Source organism: Rhagoletis pomonella, unplaced genomic scaffold (assembly GCF_013731165.1).
Source record: "Rhagoletis pomonella isolate Grant_MI unplaced genomic scaffold, Rhpom_1.0 Rhpom_scaffold_00008, whole genome shotgun sequence".
Lineage (NCBI taxonomy): Eukaryota > Metazoa > Arthropoda > Insecta > Diptera > Tephritidae > Rhagoletis > Rhagoletis pomonella.
The window spans coordinates 40,099,686-40,116,403 of record NW_023458562.1 but is presented as its reverse complement, the minus strand read 5'-3'; the positions used below and the strand labels follow the sequence as shown (position 1 = coordinate 40,116,403).

General features: G+C 36.8%; 2 protein-coding genes across 3 annotated transcripts in view; both read left to right on the top strand.

The window, feature by feature from the left end:
* Positions 1-257: 257 nt before the first annotated feature.
* On the top strand, positions 258-16,504 carry LOC118744855 (proton-coupled amino acid transporter-like protein CG1139). 2 transcript variants are annotated; one of them, XM_036478233.1, is made up of 9 exons: positions 258-865; positions 4,964-5,114; positions 5,176-5,297; positions 7,910-8,136; positions 9,467-9,597; positions 9,664-9,842; positions 9,918-10,090; positions 10,684-10,951; positions 16,452-16,504. In XM_036478233.1, the coding sequence occupies exons 1-8, from the start codon at positions 795-797 to the stop codon at positions 10,944-10,946; spliced, it is 1,317 nt and encodes a 438-aa protein (XP_036334126.1). In that variant the 5' UTR covers positions 258-794; the 3' UTR covers positions 10,947-10,951; positions 16,452-16,504. The 2 variants fall into 2 exon arrangements, with proteins under 2 accessions (XP_036334126.1, XP_036334125.1); XM_036478232.1 differs by lacking the exon at positions 16,452-16,504 and having other exon boundaries at positions 10,684-11,709.
* The window catches only part of LOC118744856 (proton-coupled amino acid transporter-like protein CG1139), a 42,004-nt gene continuing 41,770 nt past the window's right edge, over positions 16,485-16,718 (top strand). Inside the window, exon 1 of the mRNA XM_036478234.1 lies at positions 16,485-16,716. Within this exon, the coding sequence (XP_036334127.1) occupies positions 16,582-16,716 (135 nt within the window). The 5' untranslated portion in view covers positions 16,485-16,581. The remainder of the gene's footprint in view (positions 16,717-16,718) is intronic.

Here is a 16,718-nt window from a genome sequence, read left to right as displayed (position 1 = left end):
AGGCAAGCGTGAACAACCACATTGTAATTTTAAAGATATTCCAGCACTAAATTTGCACAGGAACACAATAAATTATAAATTAATAAAGGTTAAAGATTACCTTTATTGTAAAAAAATCGATTAACCAATCAGGTGATAAATAACCTAAACGAAAAACCCCCACACTCCTAATTGTGGCCGAAGTCGTCACTCCTAAACACTTCACTTTTCCTCCCAAGTCACTCCGAAACACTTCGCTTTTAGTATATTTTCACTTCGCTTTTAGTATATTTTCACTTCGCTTGAAAATAAGCAAAAGGCTGCACTGACTACATAGTGACTTAAAGTATTAGCGATCAACAACTTTTTCCATAAGCGTTATCTTAAAAAAATCAAAAAGTCTGTTAAGACTTGGCAACACAATCTATTTACACATATTTAAATATGTATGTACATACATACATACATGCATATATCGGCATTTTTTATACAATTACTATTATGCTACTTATTATCATAATATTTAAAGTCATTGTAGTATATTAATAAATGTTAAACTTACACAAATATGTAAATATTTTTATGAAGTGCTGCTGGATAGATAACCGATGTTTGAGTGAAATTTTATCTATAATCATAATCCTACATATTCCACCAATATTTCAATCAAATCATTACTGCTTTTTAATACGAGTGCTTTTACAAAAATTGCATTGAAATGCGGAAACCCACACCAATGGGGTGTCAGTTACTTTGAGAGTATCATTTGGATAACATTCGATTGATTTTATTTACTTATTAAATTTATTTATTCAATGGCTGACCAGTTTTACGGAAAGGATAACTATGATCCATACGAGCATCGGAACGTCGTTTCTCCAATATCGTAAGTTCGGAGGGGATTACATCACTTGTATCGAATCTTATTGTCTTTAATAAAGAAATAAATATATACATTTAAAGTAATATTTTCAGCATAAGTAATATAGGGAGAAGTGCTTAATCAAATTTTAACTAAAAAAAATTGCGAGCTTTCAGCTGGTAAAGGGTAGCCATGGGGGTACTAAACATCTTATATTGGAAAATCTTTCCGTTATAAGAAAAGAAAGGATTTAGAAAATTAATTATGAACAATTTTGTTTGCAGAATAGTATTTTTAGTATTCACATACGCAGGGCTGTCGCGAGCGAGGGGGAAAGGGGTGAACCCCCCGGGCCCGGACTTCTCAAGGGGCCATCATAACCATAACTTGGTACGGTATTTAAATCGTGATTCGGTAATACTCTTCAAAATGCTTCCGAATGCAAAATATAAAATTTAGTTAAGCTACACTTAACAGCAATGGTCTGTGTACACCATTTCTTTTTTTAAATACTCACAATATATTAAGAGTTAAAATTTGTTTGTTATTATTTTATGAAAAAAGTGATCATGCTTAAAACAAAATCATATAAACCGTGTTTTAAAATTTTATACAAAACAAAGTTAAATTTAACGGTTTTTCATCAAAATTTTTGACCTTTTAATCAGTTTTAAAAAAATAAACAAAAGTGGTTAACAATCTCACTTTGAAATGGGGGTGCTATTGATATGAACGATACTATATATACGTAAATATATCACTGTGCAACCGAAATGTGTAGTTATTTTTTTTTATTTCCAATGTTTTTCATTTTAAATATTTTTCGTTAAGTTTTTATTTAAATACTATGTCTCATACTCCATTACAATTTAAATTAAAATTTTTAACTGTGCTGCAAACTTGATAGAACTCTAAAAAACTGTCTTCAAATTTCAAACTTTTTAATCAGAGATTTTTTTTTATAAATACTTTGAGTACTCTGTTTTGTAGCCCATCAAATTTTAGTGTAGTAAAGTGTAATCTTGCATCTTAAACGAAAATATTTAAATAGGAGAATACCTTCAAGAGCGTGCGTAAAAAGAGATATATAAAATCAGCGTGATTAATTGTACTAAAATGTAATGGGCTATAGAACTGCATACTTATAAACTCTGATTTAAAATATTGAAGTTTCTAGAACTCTACTAATTTCCAACACAGTCAGAAACGTGAATTTATTTGTTTATGTTATAATACTAATTAGCCATCCTTGAATAAAAAATTTACGAAAAATATTTAGCATGAAAACCATTGTGAATATTCAAAATTCTATATATTCTTAATTCGATGCCGGATATGTCTATGTATTACATTTCAATACATTTAATACAATTTAGCGCTGAGTTATCACAAATAAGCATTCAATATATCACCGTTTTCCTCATTTTTTGACACGATTTAGTTTAGATTTTTAATTATAAGTATCCCAAAAATACCCATTAGTGCTGGAAAACTATCCATAGTCGTGGCCGTCGTTACTTGTTGTTGTAGACGTTTTTTTTTTTTTAAATTTATGGCTTACTATTATAAAATCACATAACGCTGTTTGCAAGTGGACTACTCACTAGTGAGTACGTTTTTGTTAAAGTTATGCACAAGTCAAATGTGCATACACCTTATAAAGGACCATTTAAAGTTATTTCGAAACATGACAAAGTATTTAAAATTCAACATGGATATATGATTAAAAAGGTTTTAACAGGGTTACTCAAACCTGCAAATATAATTTCTGGTACAACATAAAATTCTAATTCACCAACAATTCCAAATACATAAAAGAAAATAACATTGAACATTAATTAAGTTATCGTTTTACTGGAGGGGGCGTAAATGTAGGGTTTTTTTACGGATGCAAAGCAATTGACGTATTGGAAGTCAGCCAATACTTTCAAATGCTGTTAACAAATTTAGAAAATGAGGTAGGATCCGCAACCTATTGAAGCCATGTAACCGTCATCAAATCAAAATTTTTTAGATAAAATCATTTAAATATTTAGCTTGATTAGCCATTCAGACTTCTGTTATTGCCGTATTTTATTAATGAACATTTTTTAGACATACAACCCTGGTCTGCAATCCGATTCGAATCGGAATTCTATCGGAAATTTGATGTTCTGCATTCCAAGTATCGGCAATTTTTTATCGGAAATATTCCGATCAGGTAAAAGCCAGTGGAATAGAAAAAGAACAAAACAAAAAATCAAAATATAAACGTAAATGGTCAAAGAAAACGTTAGCGAATAGCGAATAATCTAATAATTAGAATTAAAAAATTAACCAAATTAAACTGCACAGCTTGAGTTGGAGCTAGAGCGTTTCGAATTTGAAATTAGTAAAAAAATCTTAAAATGTTTATTTTTTGCGTAAATTGTTTATTGTGTTATAACAAAACTCGTTTTAATTAAATAAAGGTAATTTTTTTCGCAACTTCGTCTCCAATTATTTTTGCTTCACTTTTCAAATTAACGTCTGTTGGTACAAGTCTATCTACTTCACTATCGTTTTCTTCGACTTCTTCATAGTCAAATTCAACATTGTAGTGGCGAAAAATGTCATGCAGGCAACACATATCTACATTAATTATTGTCACCACCTTTCATAGTTTGTACTGCAAGGTTCCTAATAAACATTGAAAACGACTTTTGAGAACTCCAATTGTTTGTTCATCTATATTATGTGCCGAAGAATTTGTTTGACTAAATGCGTGTTGTATAGACCGTGGCTATGGATTGCTATAGGGTGTCGGTATCAACCGGAAAGGTTCCACAGCATACCCGGCATCGCCCAATAAGCAAGAATTGCGATCACCATCTCGATACTTCAGGTCTGTGCCAATTGATAGAAAAGAGGAAATTTTGACGGATCAAATTAAAAATTTGAAATTTCTCGTTGTGAATACGAACGTCAGAATTTTACCTAGCTCATGGGCTAAACATGTATACACTTAATATTGCTGGGCGGAAGCTGGAAAAGCACGAAAAAAGCCTACGTTTCTTGCAAGTTATAAAGTAAATATAAATTTCAACAATCTCAGCAACACACAAAAATAGAGCCTTCGCAAGAGCGTTTGTTTGGCTTCTCAACTGTCAAAATTTTACTTTGCATTTGGCACAGCAAAATTCTATTATTTGTACGCCATAGCAAATTTTTCCTCCCGTCTCACCACGGAGAAAAAAGTTACCGATTGTCATAAAAAAATTTCTTGCATTGCTCATGTTCCAAATAAAGGAATCATGGCTAAAACCATGATGACAAGCATCGATAGCTCCAATTATCATATGATCGCAAATCTGAAGTAAATGAAAAATTTATTTTACAAAAACTTTTTCATATAATAAAGAATCACCAAGTTGTTCGTAGAAAGAACTTTTGGCCTCTCTTCTATTTTGCTCAGGCATGAACAACTTTATCCACTTTGAGCAAAGCCTTCGCTCCATAAGGGTAATCATTTCTAATTCCACCTTGGAGACGGCACTCCTTCCCACGGCAATGTTGGTCCATTCGCGTTGCTCCCAGCTTCAACACTGCGGAGATGGAACTTTTTTTTGTACTTAAGGCTGCAAGTCACCCAAAATCTTGAGGAACCCTGGTTTGTTTACTACTTACGCAGAGTCCGGTAATACCTGGGATTGCTGCGATCGCGTAAAATTGCTCGCTTCACTTTTTTATTTTTTTGCTGCTAATTAATGAGAAAAACAGTTATTAAAACAATTAAACACATTTTTGTTTTCCCTTTTTAATATTTTCAAATGAAATTTGACACAAGAACGAAATTACAAGTAGGAGGTTTGGTCCCTTTTTCTACAATGAATTTCGATGCAATTCCAAGTCGGAATGCAGAACAGGGCTGATAAATTCATAACACCACTAACAGAATAGAAATTAAGGAAGAAATTTGCATTTATTTTATTTTGCTCGATTGTTTTAATACTGGAGAAGGAATGCTGTATTTATGTAATTATAAAACAATATAAAAATGGTTAGGATTATTACTTTTTTTAAATTTTAAACTCATGTAAGTCTCTCAAATCCCAATTCAGCACACACAATTAATACGTAAAAGTACATATTTTTTATCGAAAGGAATTTTGGCGCGTTAATGAATGTCATCAAGTCAATAGTCGGCACTGGTATATTGGCTGCACCTATGGCATTCCATAATGCTGGCTGGCTAAATGCGCTGATCAGTTCAGCTATGATTGGCATTATTGTTTTATATTCCAAACAAATATTGGTAGGAAAATGAACATTTATAAAAAGGTACTCAAATTTAAGGTATTTAATTAAATTTTCAGATGTGTGGCTTGTACGAGGTAGCTAAGAGACGACGTGTGCCAATTTTCTCTTATGCCGACGGCTTGGTGGAGGCGATAGCTGAAGGACCGCCTTTTATGCATGGGTTACAGAAAATATTGCGGTTAGTATAGTCTTTAAGTAATTTAATTTCCTTATGATTCGTACGATCAAAGCAACTACCATAAACAGTACCAGAATTATGTAATTTATATTAAGGTGTGATAGCTGCCTCTAATACGGGACTGACATATAGAAACCGATTTTGGTTATACCATTTGTAGAAGTAAGAAGACAAATAAGAAAGGGAGGAATCGACAACGCCGAACTACCTTGCATTCCAAGGTTTCCATTCACTGCCTTCTGAACTGACCAAACTGCCATTTGCCTTGAAGCAGACCAAATTAGTCTTACTAACTCATCAGTCCTACGACATCGGTGAGGTTTGGAAACAATAGGCTGTCTGATGCGATCGAGCGGGAAGTCGGACATTCTATTATGATTTTTATCGTCGAACCAAGAGCTTTAAGCTCCTAAATTACTTATATGTAGATGATAGCAAATTTAATAGCCTTTGTTAGTACAGAAACGAATTCAAGATTGTCCAACAACATCCAAAGAAAATTACAATCAAGTGAGTGCATTTTTTTCAGATCTCAAAAATCCAAAATTTGGCTATACCTCAAAAACTGTTCTCCTTTATTGTTTTTTGTTTTCGTACTCGGATTCAGCGGAAATTTTTCATAAAAATTCATTCAAAACTTTCATGGTTGGCCAACTAGATCCGAAGCAAATTGCAATTAAGTGAATGCACTTTCTTTGAGAGGGGAGCGGTCCTCCAGCCGAGTAAGAGCTATGAATCACCTAACATCAATCTTACCTCCTCGATGAGTTCAGCCTGTAGTCTGTGTTTGCAGGTGGTTAGAGGTGTGCCCGCATTCTGAGCAGAATTTACTTCAGAGATTTCCGTCCCCCTCCTTGCCAGCTCGTGAGCTAGGTAGTCGCCAGGAATTTCCCTATGTCCAGAGACCCATACAACAGGCATGAGCATTTTGATGCCGGCAAGTTGAGAGTCTTCCTGCATTCTATGGCTAATTTGGACGTTGTTTTCATAAGATTTGAGAGATTTCATAGCAGGCTGGCTGTGAGGATAGATAAAGATAGCCAGTCCCGGAGGGGCGGAGGTTATGAGTCACCGAAACGCCTCCGGTATGGCGTTTAGCTCTGCTTGAAAGACGCTACAATCATCGTCCGGTAAGCGAAAACTGAGGGTTAGGACGAGTTCGTCAGAGTAAATCCCGCTACACACTCTTTTATTGAGCTTGGAACCATTATATATATGGCCGTAGACCTTGGGTTTAAGTCTGTAGCCACTTCCCATTCGTTCCTCTATGGACTTCTTGTCGAGAATTTGTTGTCTAAACAGAGTGGAGGAGTGGTATAATGTAACTGTCGTGGATTATCCGGTAGAGTTTCAAGTACTTTTGCGTGCCCAAATCTGAGGTATCTCCACGACTGGATCGTATTCAACCCGACCACACTGCTGCCAGCCCGAGATTCGCCGTAGAGATCCACAGGTGGAAGTTTTAACATTGTTTCCAGAGATTAAGTAGGTGTAGTGGGCCGTGACGAGCATGACAGCCGTCCTCTGCACTCATTCCTCCTTGGCTCTGGAAAAAGTGTTGTTTAGCGCAGGCCACCATACGAAGACCACGTAGAAAAGGATGGGTGTTATCACAGCTGTGTACATCCAGTGTACTTCTTCTTATTATTTGGCGCTAAGTGGAGTGTACTATATGCGGTTTTATTGGCCTTCCTTGAGCGGTCTTAAATGTTTCGTTTCCAGTCCAGTATCTTGTCTAGAATAACTCCAAGGTATTTGGCCTCGTTTGACAGAGTTAGTGCCTCCCCGTTTAGGGTGGGAGGTTTAAATAAAGGAGTTTTATATTTCTTTGTGAAAACTACCATTTCTGTCTTGGTAGGATTGACACTAAGTCCACATTCCTGGGACCAGATGTTTACCAGACCAACTCAGGACGTGCAGATGTTTGCCCGTTACCACTTGACAACCGCCGCCCTTTAGGCTTAGTAGTACGGCATTAACGGTTAGATTCTAGAGTAGAGGGGAGAGAACGCCCTCTTGGGGAGTGCCTCTGGTCACATACTTCGAAATGGAACCATCACCCAGTTCTGAGAGAATAGTTCTCATTTCGAGAAAGAGCCCAAAAAAATCCACAAAACCAAACAAAGCGGTTCAAAACATACAACCTTCTCTGAGATTCCTGCCTTTCCAAGTTAAGGAAATGTCCAAAGAAAAACAACAGTCCGGCGAAAGTGCCTCGAATTGCTTGGAGAGCACTTCTTCTAGAGCTTGTACGGCTTAGAAAAAACTCCATTAGAGGATCTCTTGCATTCGCAAGAAAATCAGGGTGGTGGAAAGGCATGTAAGGATAGGTGAAACTAGGAGTAAGAATATTTTATTTGCGGCCGCATACGTCGCAAAATACTATAACTAATTTTAGACAGGGGGGTCTTCAGTTGACTGAGAATTATATATATTGTATTGGTCAATCCCTCAGTAAACCAGTGAATTTATTTTCGTAGCTCATTTTAACAGTCACCCAGTGATACTTTATGGGAGTATCTCGGATCGAGCGCTTTTTGTTTAATTTCCGTATATAAAATTTGTGCGTATGAGTAATTTATAGATGTACTTATGTTTTACTTAAATTACAGAGGCAGCGTAAATACTTTGCTTTTCATCTATCATTTTGGTTCCTGTTGCGTTTATGTAGTTTTTATAGCAAATTGCATAAAGGACTTTGGCGATCATTACTGGGCCGTTTGGGATAGCCGAATATACATGTGTTGCGAAATCTTACCACTATGTTTGATCTACTGTGTGCCAAATTTGAGGTCATTAGTTCCTTATGCAATGGCAGCGAACTTTTCGCTGGTAATTGGTAAGTATGTTTAAATAATCAGTTTAATATAAACGCCTAATTATCTACATAAAGTAGGTGAAAAAAATTACTTTTCATAAACGAAGTACAAGCCAAATGAAAATGTTTACCAAACGAGAGGTATACTTGACTTTTTAGTTATGGTAGAAAGTTTTAAATTGTGTTTTTACATTAAAAACACTGTTCCTATTCTTATCTATGGGTGTATACATATTAGCGTGCCATGCTAGTGAAATATTATTCCCTCATACTTGTCAAAAATTTACTCGCAGCTAACTTTGTTACCAATTCACACACGCTCTCAGTACGATCTCAGGCAGAAGCACTCTAAATCATTCTGCTTGGACTTCAAAAGATAATTTTCTTTAATTTTTACGTGGGACACATTCAGTGCGGAATCGCCCCTTGCTAGTTCGTCCGCTGCCTCGTTTCCGTAAATGTACCTATGTCCCGGAACCCATATTAGGGTAATTTCAGGTATTCAGATGAATATTTGGGAAAAAATTATAGGTCATTTTTTTTGTCAGGAGATTTCGCACTAAATTTTAATGGTTGTAAATAAAACAAAAGCAAAAATATGCCAAAGCCAAATGCATTTATTGTAAAAATGCAAAAATTTGCACTAACGGTTGAATGCCATTATAAAGGAAATTTCATGATTCGTAAAGCTAACTTAACCATTTCCACTTGAAGACGCCGAGTAAAAGCATTCATTTGCATGAGATTCCGAACCCTACTTATTATTATTATGTACATATGGGCATCAAATGAAAAAAATTTTAGAGTAATTTTACAGACATATGTTTTGTGTTCACAGTTATATCTTTTGAATGATGTAAAAAGTAGCCTTGGAAATTTGTATCCTTCGTCTTAAATAAGTTCAGTCACTCCAAGCAGGAAGCTAAAAATTCAAAAACCTAGAGTATTTCAAGTATTTCAGAATTTGTATAAGCTGTCGAAATGGATCAAAACATATAACACGAAATTTTGGTCATCCTACAGTTCCCCATGTTGCGTAATTCTTTCTCTTACCGTGTTTTCTGGCAGGCTGTAGGTGTGTTTTTGGTTAGTGCATTGGTATTTTTGGTTCAGTGTGTTAGTGTATTTTAAATAAATTGTAACGGAAATAGAAGAAATTGTAATAGAAATTAAAGAAATTGTAAAATATATAAGCAAATGCCAAAAAAAAAACAGGTGATCTCAGCTGTAGGCATTTTTTGGCAATCAGTTGATAGTGTTTTTAGTTAGGAAACTGTACCATGGTTTTGGTTGATATGTACAAATGTAAATACATGTAGAGGTATATTTTAATGTTCTGTTACATTTCCAGGGTTCGGCATTATTTTCTACTATATGTTTAGTAATCTTCAACCAATTGAAGAACTGCAACAGTTTCAAGATTTTCGCCTTTATCCTTTATTTTTTGGTGCCACATTGTTTGCATTAGAGGGAGCAGGATTGGTATAGAATTTAATACCTATACAATAACACATGTATACATATGTATATATTCATTGATTTACACAGATTGTATCTATTGAGGCGAAGATGAAAACTCCGAAATCTTATGTTGGCATAACCGGAGTTTTGAGTCGAAGTATATTTATTGTCATTCTGCTACAGCTAACGTTTGGATTTTTTGGTTATTGGCGTTATGGTGACGGCATCAAATCGGCTATTCTACAGAGTCTACCATATGATGAGATGTAAGACGTCCACTGCTAAAAACTATGCATTACTTCGAACAAGCTTACCTAAATGTTTCGTCTTTATTTTACAAGTCTTGCCAATATTGCGCGCGTTATTTTCGCCTTTTCCATGTACATCACCCATCCTCTACAAGCTTATGTGTCAATCGAGGTAATGTGGGACAATTGGCTGAAGGACAAGGTCGCAGAAAAAAGGGCATTCGCGCTGGAATTAGTCTTTCGAATGTGTCTGGCGGTTGGCTCAGGTAATATACGTACATAGTACAATATTAAGTTATTGGTTATATTTATACATATGTACTTGGTACTAGCAATGTTTGCTATTTGAAAAGTTAAATTTACGAAAAATAGCGTTTTTCAAGTTTCCGTTTGTTTGAAAATGGTTTTGCAAAGTGCAAAAATGCAGTTTCAATAATGGCGAAATACTTTGAGCATTATAGCCAGGAGTTTTTTATTTGGTACCGTAAAGTTATTCCAAGAGACTAGTGGAATATTCGGCCGTCCCCTCACTGTGAGGAGGCCATCTGATAGCCAAGAACTTAGATGAGACTACAAACTATGGTTCGAACTCCAAATATTCATCCTTTGATGTACACTTGCCGAGCAATAGAAAACTGTCCAATGCATGGGACGCCATTTATTTTCAACAATCTTCAGCTTTTGGGTAATACAATAAATAATGAGAAAAAAAAGATCTGGAAAATATTCACTCGTTTGCGTTTTATTAGCGCAAACACCATGTACCAAATCATACGCTAGTATCAAGTGCATACAGATATACATACATACAAAGGTATTAATTCTTATTTTCTTCACATTTTTTACTTTCTCCGTATAGTGATATTCGCCATAATTCTTCCCAATTTGACCTTAATCATTTCATTCGTTGGAGCATTTTGTCTTTCGTTTCTGGGTCTCATATTTCCAGCCCTCATTGATATTTCGATTAGATATAAGACTGACTATGGACCTGCTAAAATTTATCTAATACTTAGTGTTTTAGTGATAGCTTTTGGTATTATTGGAGGTGCAACCGGTTCTTTTGTTCCAATTGAACAAATGATTAAGCTTTATATCGACGGAACGGATTTGGCCGGTTGATAATGGTGAGGAAAGACAGGTGGATAAGGAATAGATTAAGCATATTTATGTATCAGAGTAATAAGGAGTAAAATGACGTTATAATTAAGCAATGTGGGTATTCACATCATAGGTAACAAGTTAAAAATTATTATTTTCCAGTGTATTTTTAAACTGTACAGTTAATAAAATGCTAACCTCATAGTCAAACATCCCGATAATCAGGCAGATGTTAATAGCCCAAATCTTTGTTGATGTGTTATTTAACACTGTAGCCACGCTAAAATGACACAAAAATATGCCGATACGCGTAAATTTAATGGTGGGTCGTAGATAACGCATCTGTATACGGTTTTTCTAGATCAGCTCATTTTCCGAAGATATGTATTTTCATTTTAAAGCTTAGTATCCAGTTCCTAAGGAAAGGGTCCTAGGATGTTGACATCTGATACTTCGCAGCCTGTTGCCTCCCTATTTCCTCGCGAAATAATGGAACGGGCATATATTTCTGTTGCAAACATGGGTTTGCGTGTGTGCCTTTAGGAAACGGTAGTAGAAAGCGTAGCAAATTTCTTAAAAACTGCGTACTGCCTTAAGGATATTTGACGCCAGAAAATTTCTACACTTAAGAAAGTTTTTTTATATGGAGTTTTTGCTATTCTTGCCTGCAGGATACTAAGCTTAAATTTGCATTGCGAATAAAAAAATTCAAACATTAACATGAAAACTGTTACTCATAGGTACAGTGATCATCCGTCCTTTATTTAGAATGACAGTGTTTTATTTTAACCTCCTAACCTTTATATATATGTATATTTTTTTTTTTTCAAAATAAAGGACGCCTTTTGTACTTTATTTTATAAACTGTACCGTAAAGTTATTCCAAAATACTAGTGGAATAGTCGGCCGAGGTAAAGTATTAAACAGGGAATATGAAAAAATAAAAATATCCCTTATAAAATATAATGAAAACCTTCGCCAGATCGTTTCGCACCACACTTAAAGCTTTTTATATAATCAGTAATCTTTGGACAATCTATGAATTACGAATCTTTTTATTCTTATTTGGCACTACAACCGTTTGTCGGTTTGGGCCGGGACCAAAAAACTTCTCCAATTGCCTCTCTCCTGTGCGCATTTGCGTATCCCGAGTGCAGACCTCCTGTACTTGGTCCTTCCACCTCGTTCGTGGGCGCCCTTGTTTTCGTTGTCCACCAATGGGTGCGAAGTCGAAGGATCTTTTCACCGGAAAGTCGCACAGCGTTTCGACTATGTGGAGGCAGGTAGAAAAAAGTCATGGTGACAGTTGATAAAAAAGTGGTTGGGTTTAGAGAAAAGTAAAAGTCATTAATAAAAAAAATTTCTCCCTCCCCCCCCATCTCCACGAACGGTGCATTTCCAAAAAAAATACTGAACCGACTAAACAGTTTGGAGTGCAATGGGGTATAGTCGTTGTGCTGGGTATGCAGTAACAGTTGCACGGCTATACTACTATACACGGCTACTGGGCAACGTGAGCAACCCATGTGCGAGATGGCAGAAAGAGAGGGAGCTTCGGTGGGGCCACTCCGGCTTATTCGGTTTAAGGGCTCACTGAAGTCTGCAGCGTCTGTTCACCAGTAGGTGCGGATGCAAGCGGGTGTCTGTCTTGGAGCTCACTGTCTTGCAGCTCACTATATAAACGTGTATTTGGTTGCGAAACCACCTCCGTCCCAGCAATGGGTTGTGCGCTGGGTTTGGGACCCGCCACGTAAAAACCCCTTCTAGTGAAGAAGCGAATCGGATGAGACCCACCCTTATGAAGATGACCACAGCAAACGTTTAAAGGACTACGATTTGAGGGCATGCACCTGGAATGTCCGGACCCTTAATGGGGAAGGTGCCTCTTACTGGCTTGTTGATGTCCTCGTAAGAACAAAAGCTGACATCACCGCCATCCAAGAAATGCATTGGACGGGGCAAGGCAAGCAATGCCTGGGGCCTAGCGACGTATACTATACGCGCCATGTAAAGGAGCGAAAATTCGGTGTTGGATTTGTGGTGGGAGAAAAATTCCGTCGCCGAAAACAGTCATTCACCCCGGTGGACGAACGTCTAGCCATAATCCGCATCAAATCAACATCAAGATCTCACTCATCTGTGCCCTTGCCCCGACGGAAGAGAAGGATGAGGTATCCAAGGATCTCTTCTATGCGCGCTTGGAGCGCACGTACGAGCGCTGCCCCCTTCACGATATCAAAATCGTGCTTTGGCGACTTCAATGCCAGGGTGGGCAAGGAATGGATCTTTGGAACCACCGTCGGAAAATTCAGCTTCCACGAGGAAACGTCCGACAACGGACTGAGGCTGATCGATTTCGCCGGGGTCCAAAACATGGTGGTATGCAGTACTAGGTTCAAGCATAAAAAGATTAATCAAGCTATGTGGCCGTCTCCGGTTCGAGAAACCAAATCGACCATGTTATGTTAGACGGATGACATGATTCCAGTGTTTTGGACGTACATACACTCCGAGGCCCAAACATCGACTCGGACCACTATCTTGTTGCAGCCAAGATACGCACACGCCTCTGTGCAGCAAAAAATGTGCGCCCGAATATGCAAGGAAAGCTTAACGTCGAAAAGCTGCAATCACAACAGACAGCAAATGCATTCGACATCGACACATCGGTAACAAAAACCGCGAAATCTGTTCTGCATTTTCTAAGCTGGAAAAGGAAACAAAGCGAATGGGTACGATGGTAAACGAGGACAACACGAAGTATCTCCTGTAATAAAAAAAAAAACCGGCAGCGCATTGCCGCGTGGGCCCTCCGTTACTGCTGGCAGTTATAATTTCGAGAAAGTAGAGAATTTCGTTTACTTGGTAACCATTATAAACACCGAATTTAATGTCACCTTTGAAATCCAACACCGAATCACTCTTGCCAAGATGAGCTACTTTGAACTGAGTAGGCAATTCAGGATAAAAGTCCTCTCTCGACGTACAATGAAAACATCCGGCGGCTCTTGGAGCATTAGAAGTATGGAACGATGAGCCGTATGAGCTTTACAACGACATGGACATAGTGCAGCGAATTAAAATACAGCGGATGCGCTGGCTTGATCATGTCGTTCGAATGGACACCGACGCTCCAGCTCTTAAAGTATTCAACTCGGAACCCGCGGGTGGTAGTAGAGGAAGAGGGAGCCTCACTGCGCTGGAAAGTCTAGGTGGAGAAGGGCTTGGATTCACTTGGAATTTCCAATTGGCGGCAGTTGGCACAGAAGAAAAACGACTGGAGTGCTTTATTGAACTCGGCCAAAATCGCTTAGGCGGTTACAGCGCAAAATAAGAACAGAAGAGAAGCTTTGCGTCAGCGGCATGAACTTTAGGAGAGTCAATGGTTAGACTGCAGGTTCACCAACAATAGACGGAAGTTGAGGTCAAGCACGCATGGATGACTAACTATGAACTATAGTAGGTAATAAAACGTACATCCTAGTATTGTCTGCTGCGCTTTAAAAGAAACGATTAGCAGTCCACCAGGAATGAAAGGGGGAAGTGCCCGAGAATCAAAATGCAAAACCACATACACATTTAAGGCCCGTTTACATAGAACTTTGGCGTTGCGTTGGCGTTGGCGTCGCTTCAACAGCTGACTATGAATACATGAATTCAAATGCAGCCGTCCACATAGCCAAAATTCGACAACGCTCACGCCAACACAAAGCAAAAAGATGGCCAACTCTCAACTTTTCGCGTGCGTCGCTCGTCAGCTGTTGCGAATAAATAAAATTATGTGAAATATTTTTCCTTTTTAATCAAGTGCGGGCAAGAAATATCGTTTTTAATGCAATTATTGATATGAAATATTAATTTATCTGTCGTTAATATGTTAATTTAGTGGCCCAAGGATTCGCCGCCAAGCGTTCATTGTAGCAAGCATTCTTTTAACGTGCGTTCTGTCAAACCAACGCCAACGCCAACGCAACGCCAAAGTTGTATGTAAACGGGCCTTTAGGGTATTTACAAAAGGCGTCAGTTGGCACAGGACAGAAACGACTTGCGTGCTATTTTGGACTCAATCGCTGAGGCGGTTACACCGCCAACACAGAAGAAGACGTGTTAAGCATCGTAAGGTCTTAAAATATTTTAAGACTTTTAGACATTAAGTCGCTTAAGAAGACTTGTGAATCTGCTGAATACGTGTAAAAAAATATTCTGGCGTAAGTGTTTGTACAAACATTTATCTATTATATTCTCTTTTTTATATTTAAAAAAAAATACGTAACCCTAAGTCTGGAATATGACAGTTAATTTGAAAGATTCATTCGATTAGCAATTGCAATAGTTGACTCCATGATTCAAAAAAGAAGGTAGTTCCATTTAGTGACATTCGTTGTTGTTGTTAACCATTTGACTTTTAATAAAATTATGACATTTCACCAAATTCATGCTACCTGATCACTAGAGGAAATATTTTTTTTAAAGCAGAAGATTTTATCAGTACATTCAAAGATGTGGAATATGATGGACTTGAAAATTATGCCGGCTACATAATTTCGAAAATGGGGTTCATGACTAGGTTTCCGAACACATGAAGAAAGTGATCGAAATTATACTTCCATATCGTCGTTTAAAGTACAAAACCGCGTATCGTCGTTCTGCAAAACCGCGTAACTGACATTTTTGCCAAAAATTGGACACAAGCTCCTGGCTCAAGCCGTATCCATTTGTCCTGAAATATAGTACCCAGAAATGCAATTGCTGTATAAAAAGGAGAACCATTTTGAAATATGAGTGTTTTTACTCTCTAGAAAATAATTTATGCAACCTCACATAGGCAGTTTTGCATTTTGTTGATACGCGGTTTTGTACTTTATACGACGATAGGTTAATTGTTTATCGGAGGGCGGTATGTTCAAGCCGACTTCAGGTTTTTTGCATACATTAGAAAGTTTAAGTTCAAAATTTGCGAAAGCTAATTTTTTGCAAAATCTGATGAGAAATTTAAAAGTAAATTTGAACCTAAATATAAAGAGGTTTTATTTGGGAAGAACATTCTTTAGAATTAGATTCTTAGATCGCACGATTGCATTCAAAATAAGAAAACGAAAAAATAACAGCATAATGCGCGCGTGGTTTTTATTATAAAATAAAAAGAACAATTACGATGAAGTCTTCTTTAATAGTCTATATTTTATATATTTTTAATGAAAATAGTGCGAGTTACGTAAGTAAAAAAATACCAAGCACTGATAATGGTTTTTGATTTTAAATATTATTACATTGGTATAAATATGGGAAGGAAAATACTCCGATTTATTGTTTTAATATTATCAAAGTGGCAAGGCCGATGATAATACTCACAATTTATGAAACTCCCAAAAATTGTATTATCCGTCAAAAGTTGTTTATTGAAACTACCTTATTTTTTGTATCATGCTACCTTCTTTTTTGTATCATGGTTGACTCTATTAAATAATGGCCGAATCGTAAGTTTTTTTGATTAAATTATATTCAATGTTGACTTTCTTTCTTTAGAAAAGATGATTATATTCCGTACGAGCATCGGGAGGTGCCCTTTCCCATATCGTAAGTGCTTAATAGAATCCGGAACTACATAACATTTACAAATTATTGCTTATTTATTGAAAGAAATCTTGGTGCGCTAATGAATGTTATTAAAGCAATTATTGGAACGGGTATATTGGTCGCACCTATGGCGTTTTACAATGCCGGCTGGTTGAATGCTTTGATTAGTACAACTTTAATTGGTCTTATTGTCTTATATTCTAAACAAATATTGGT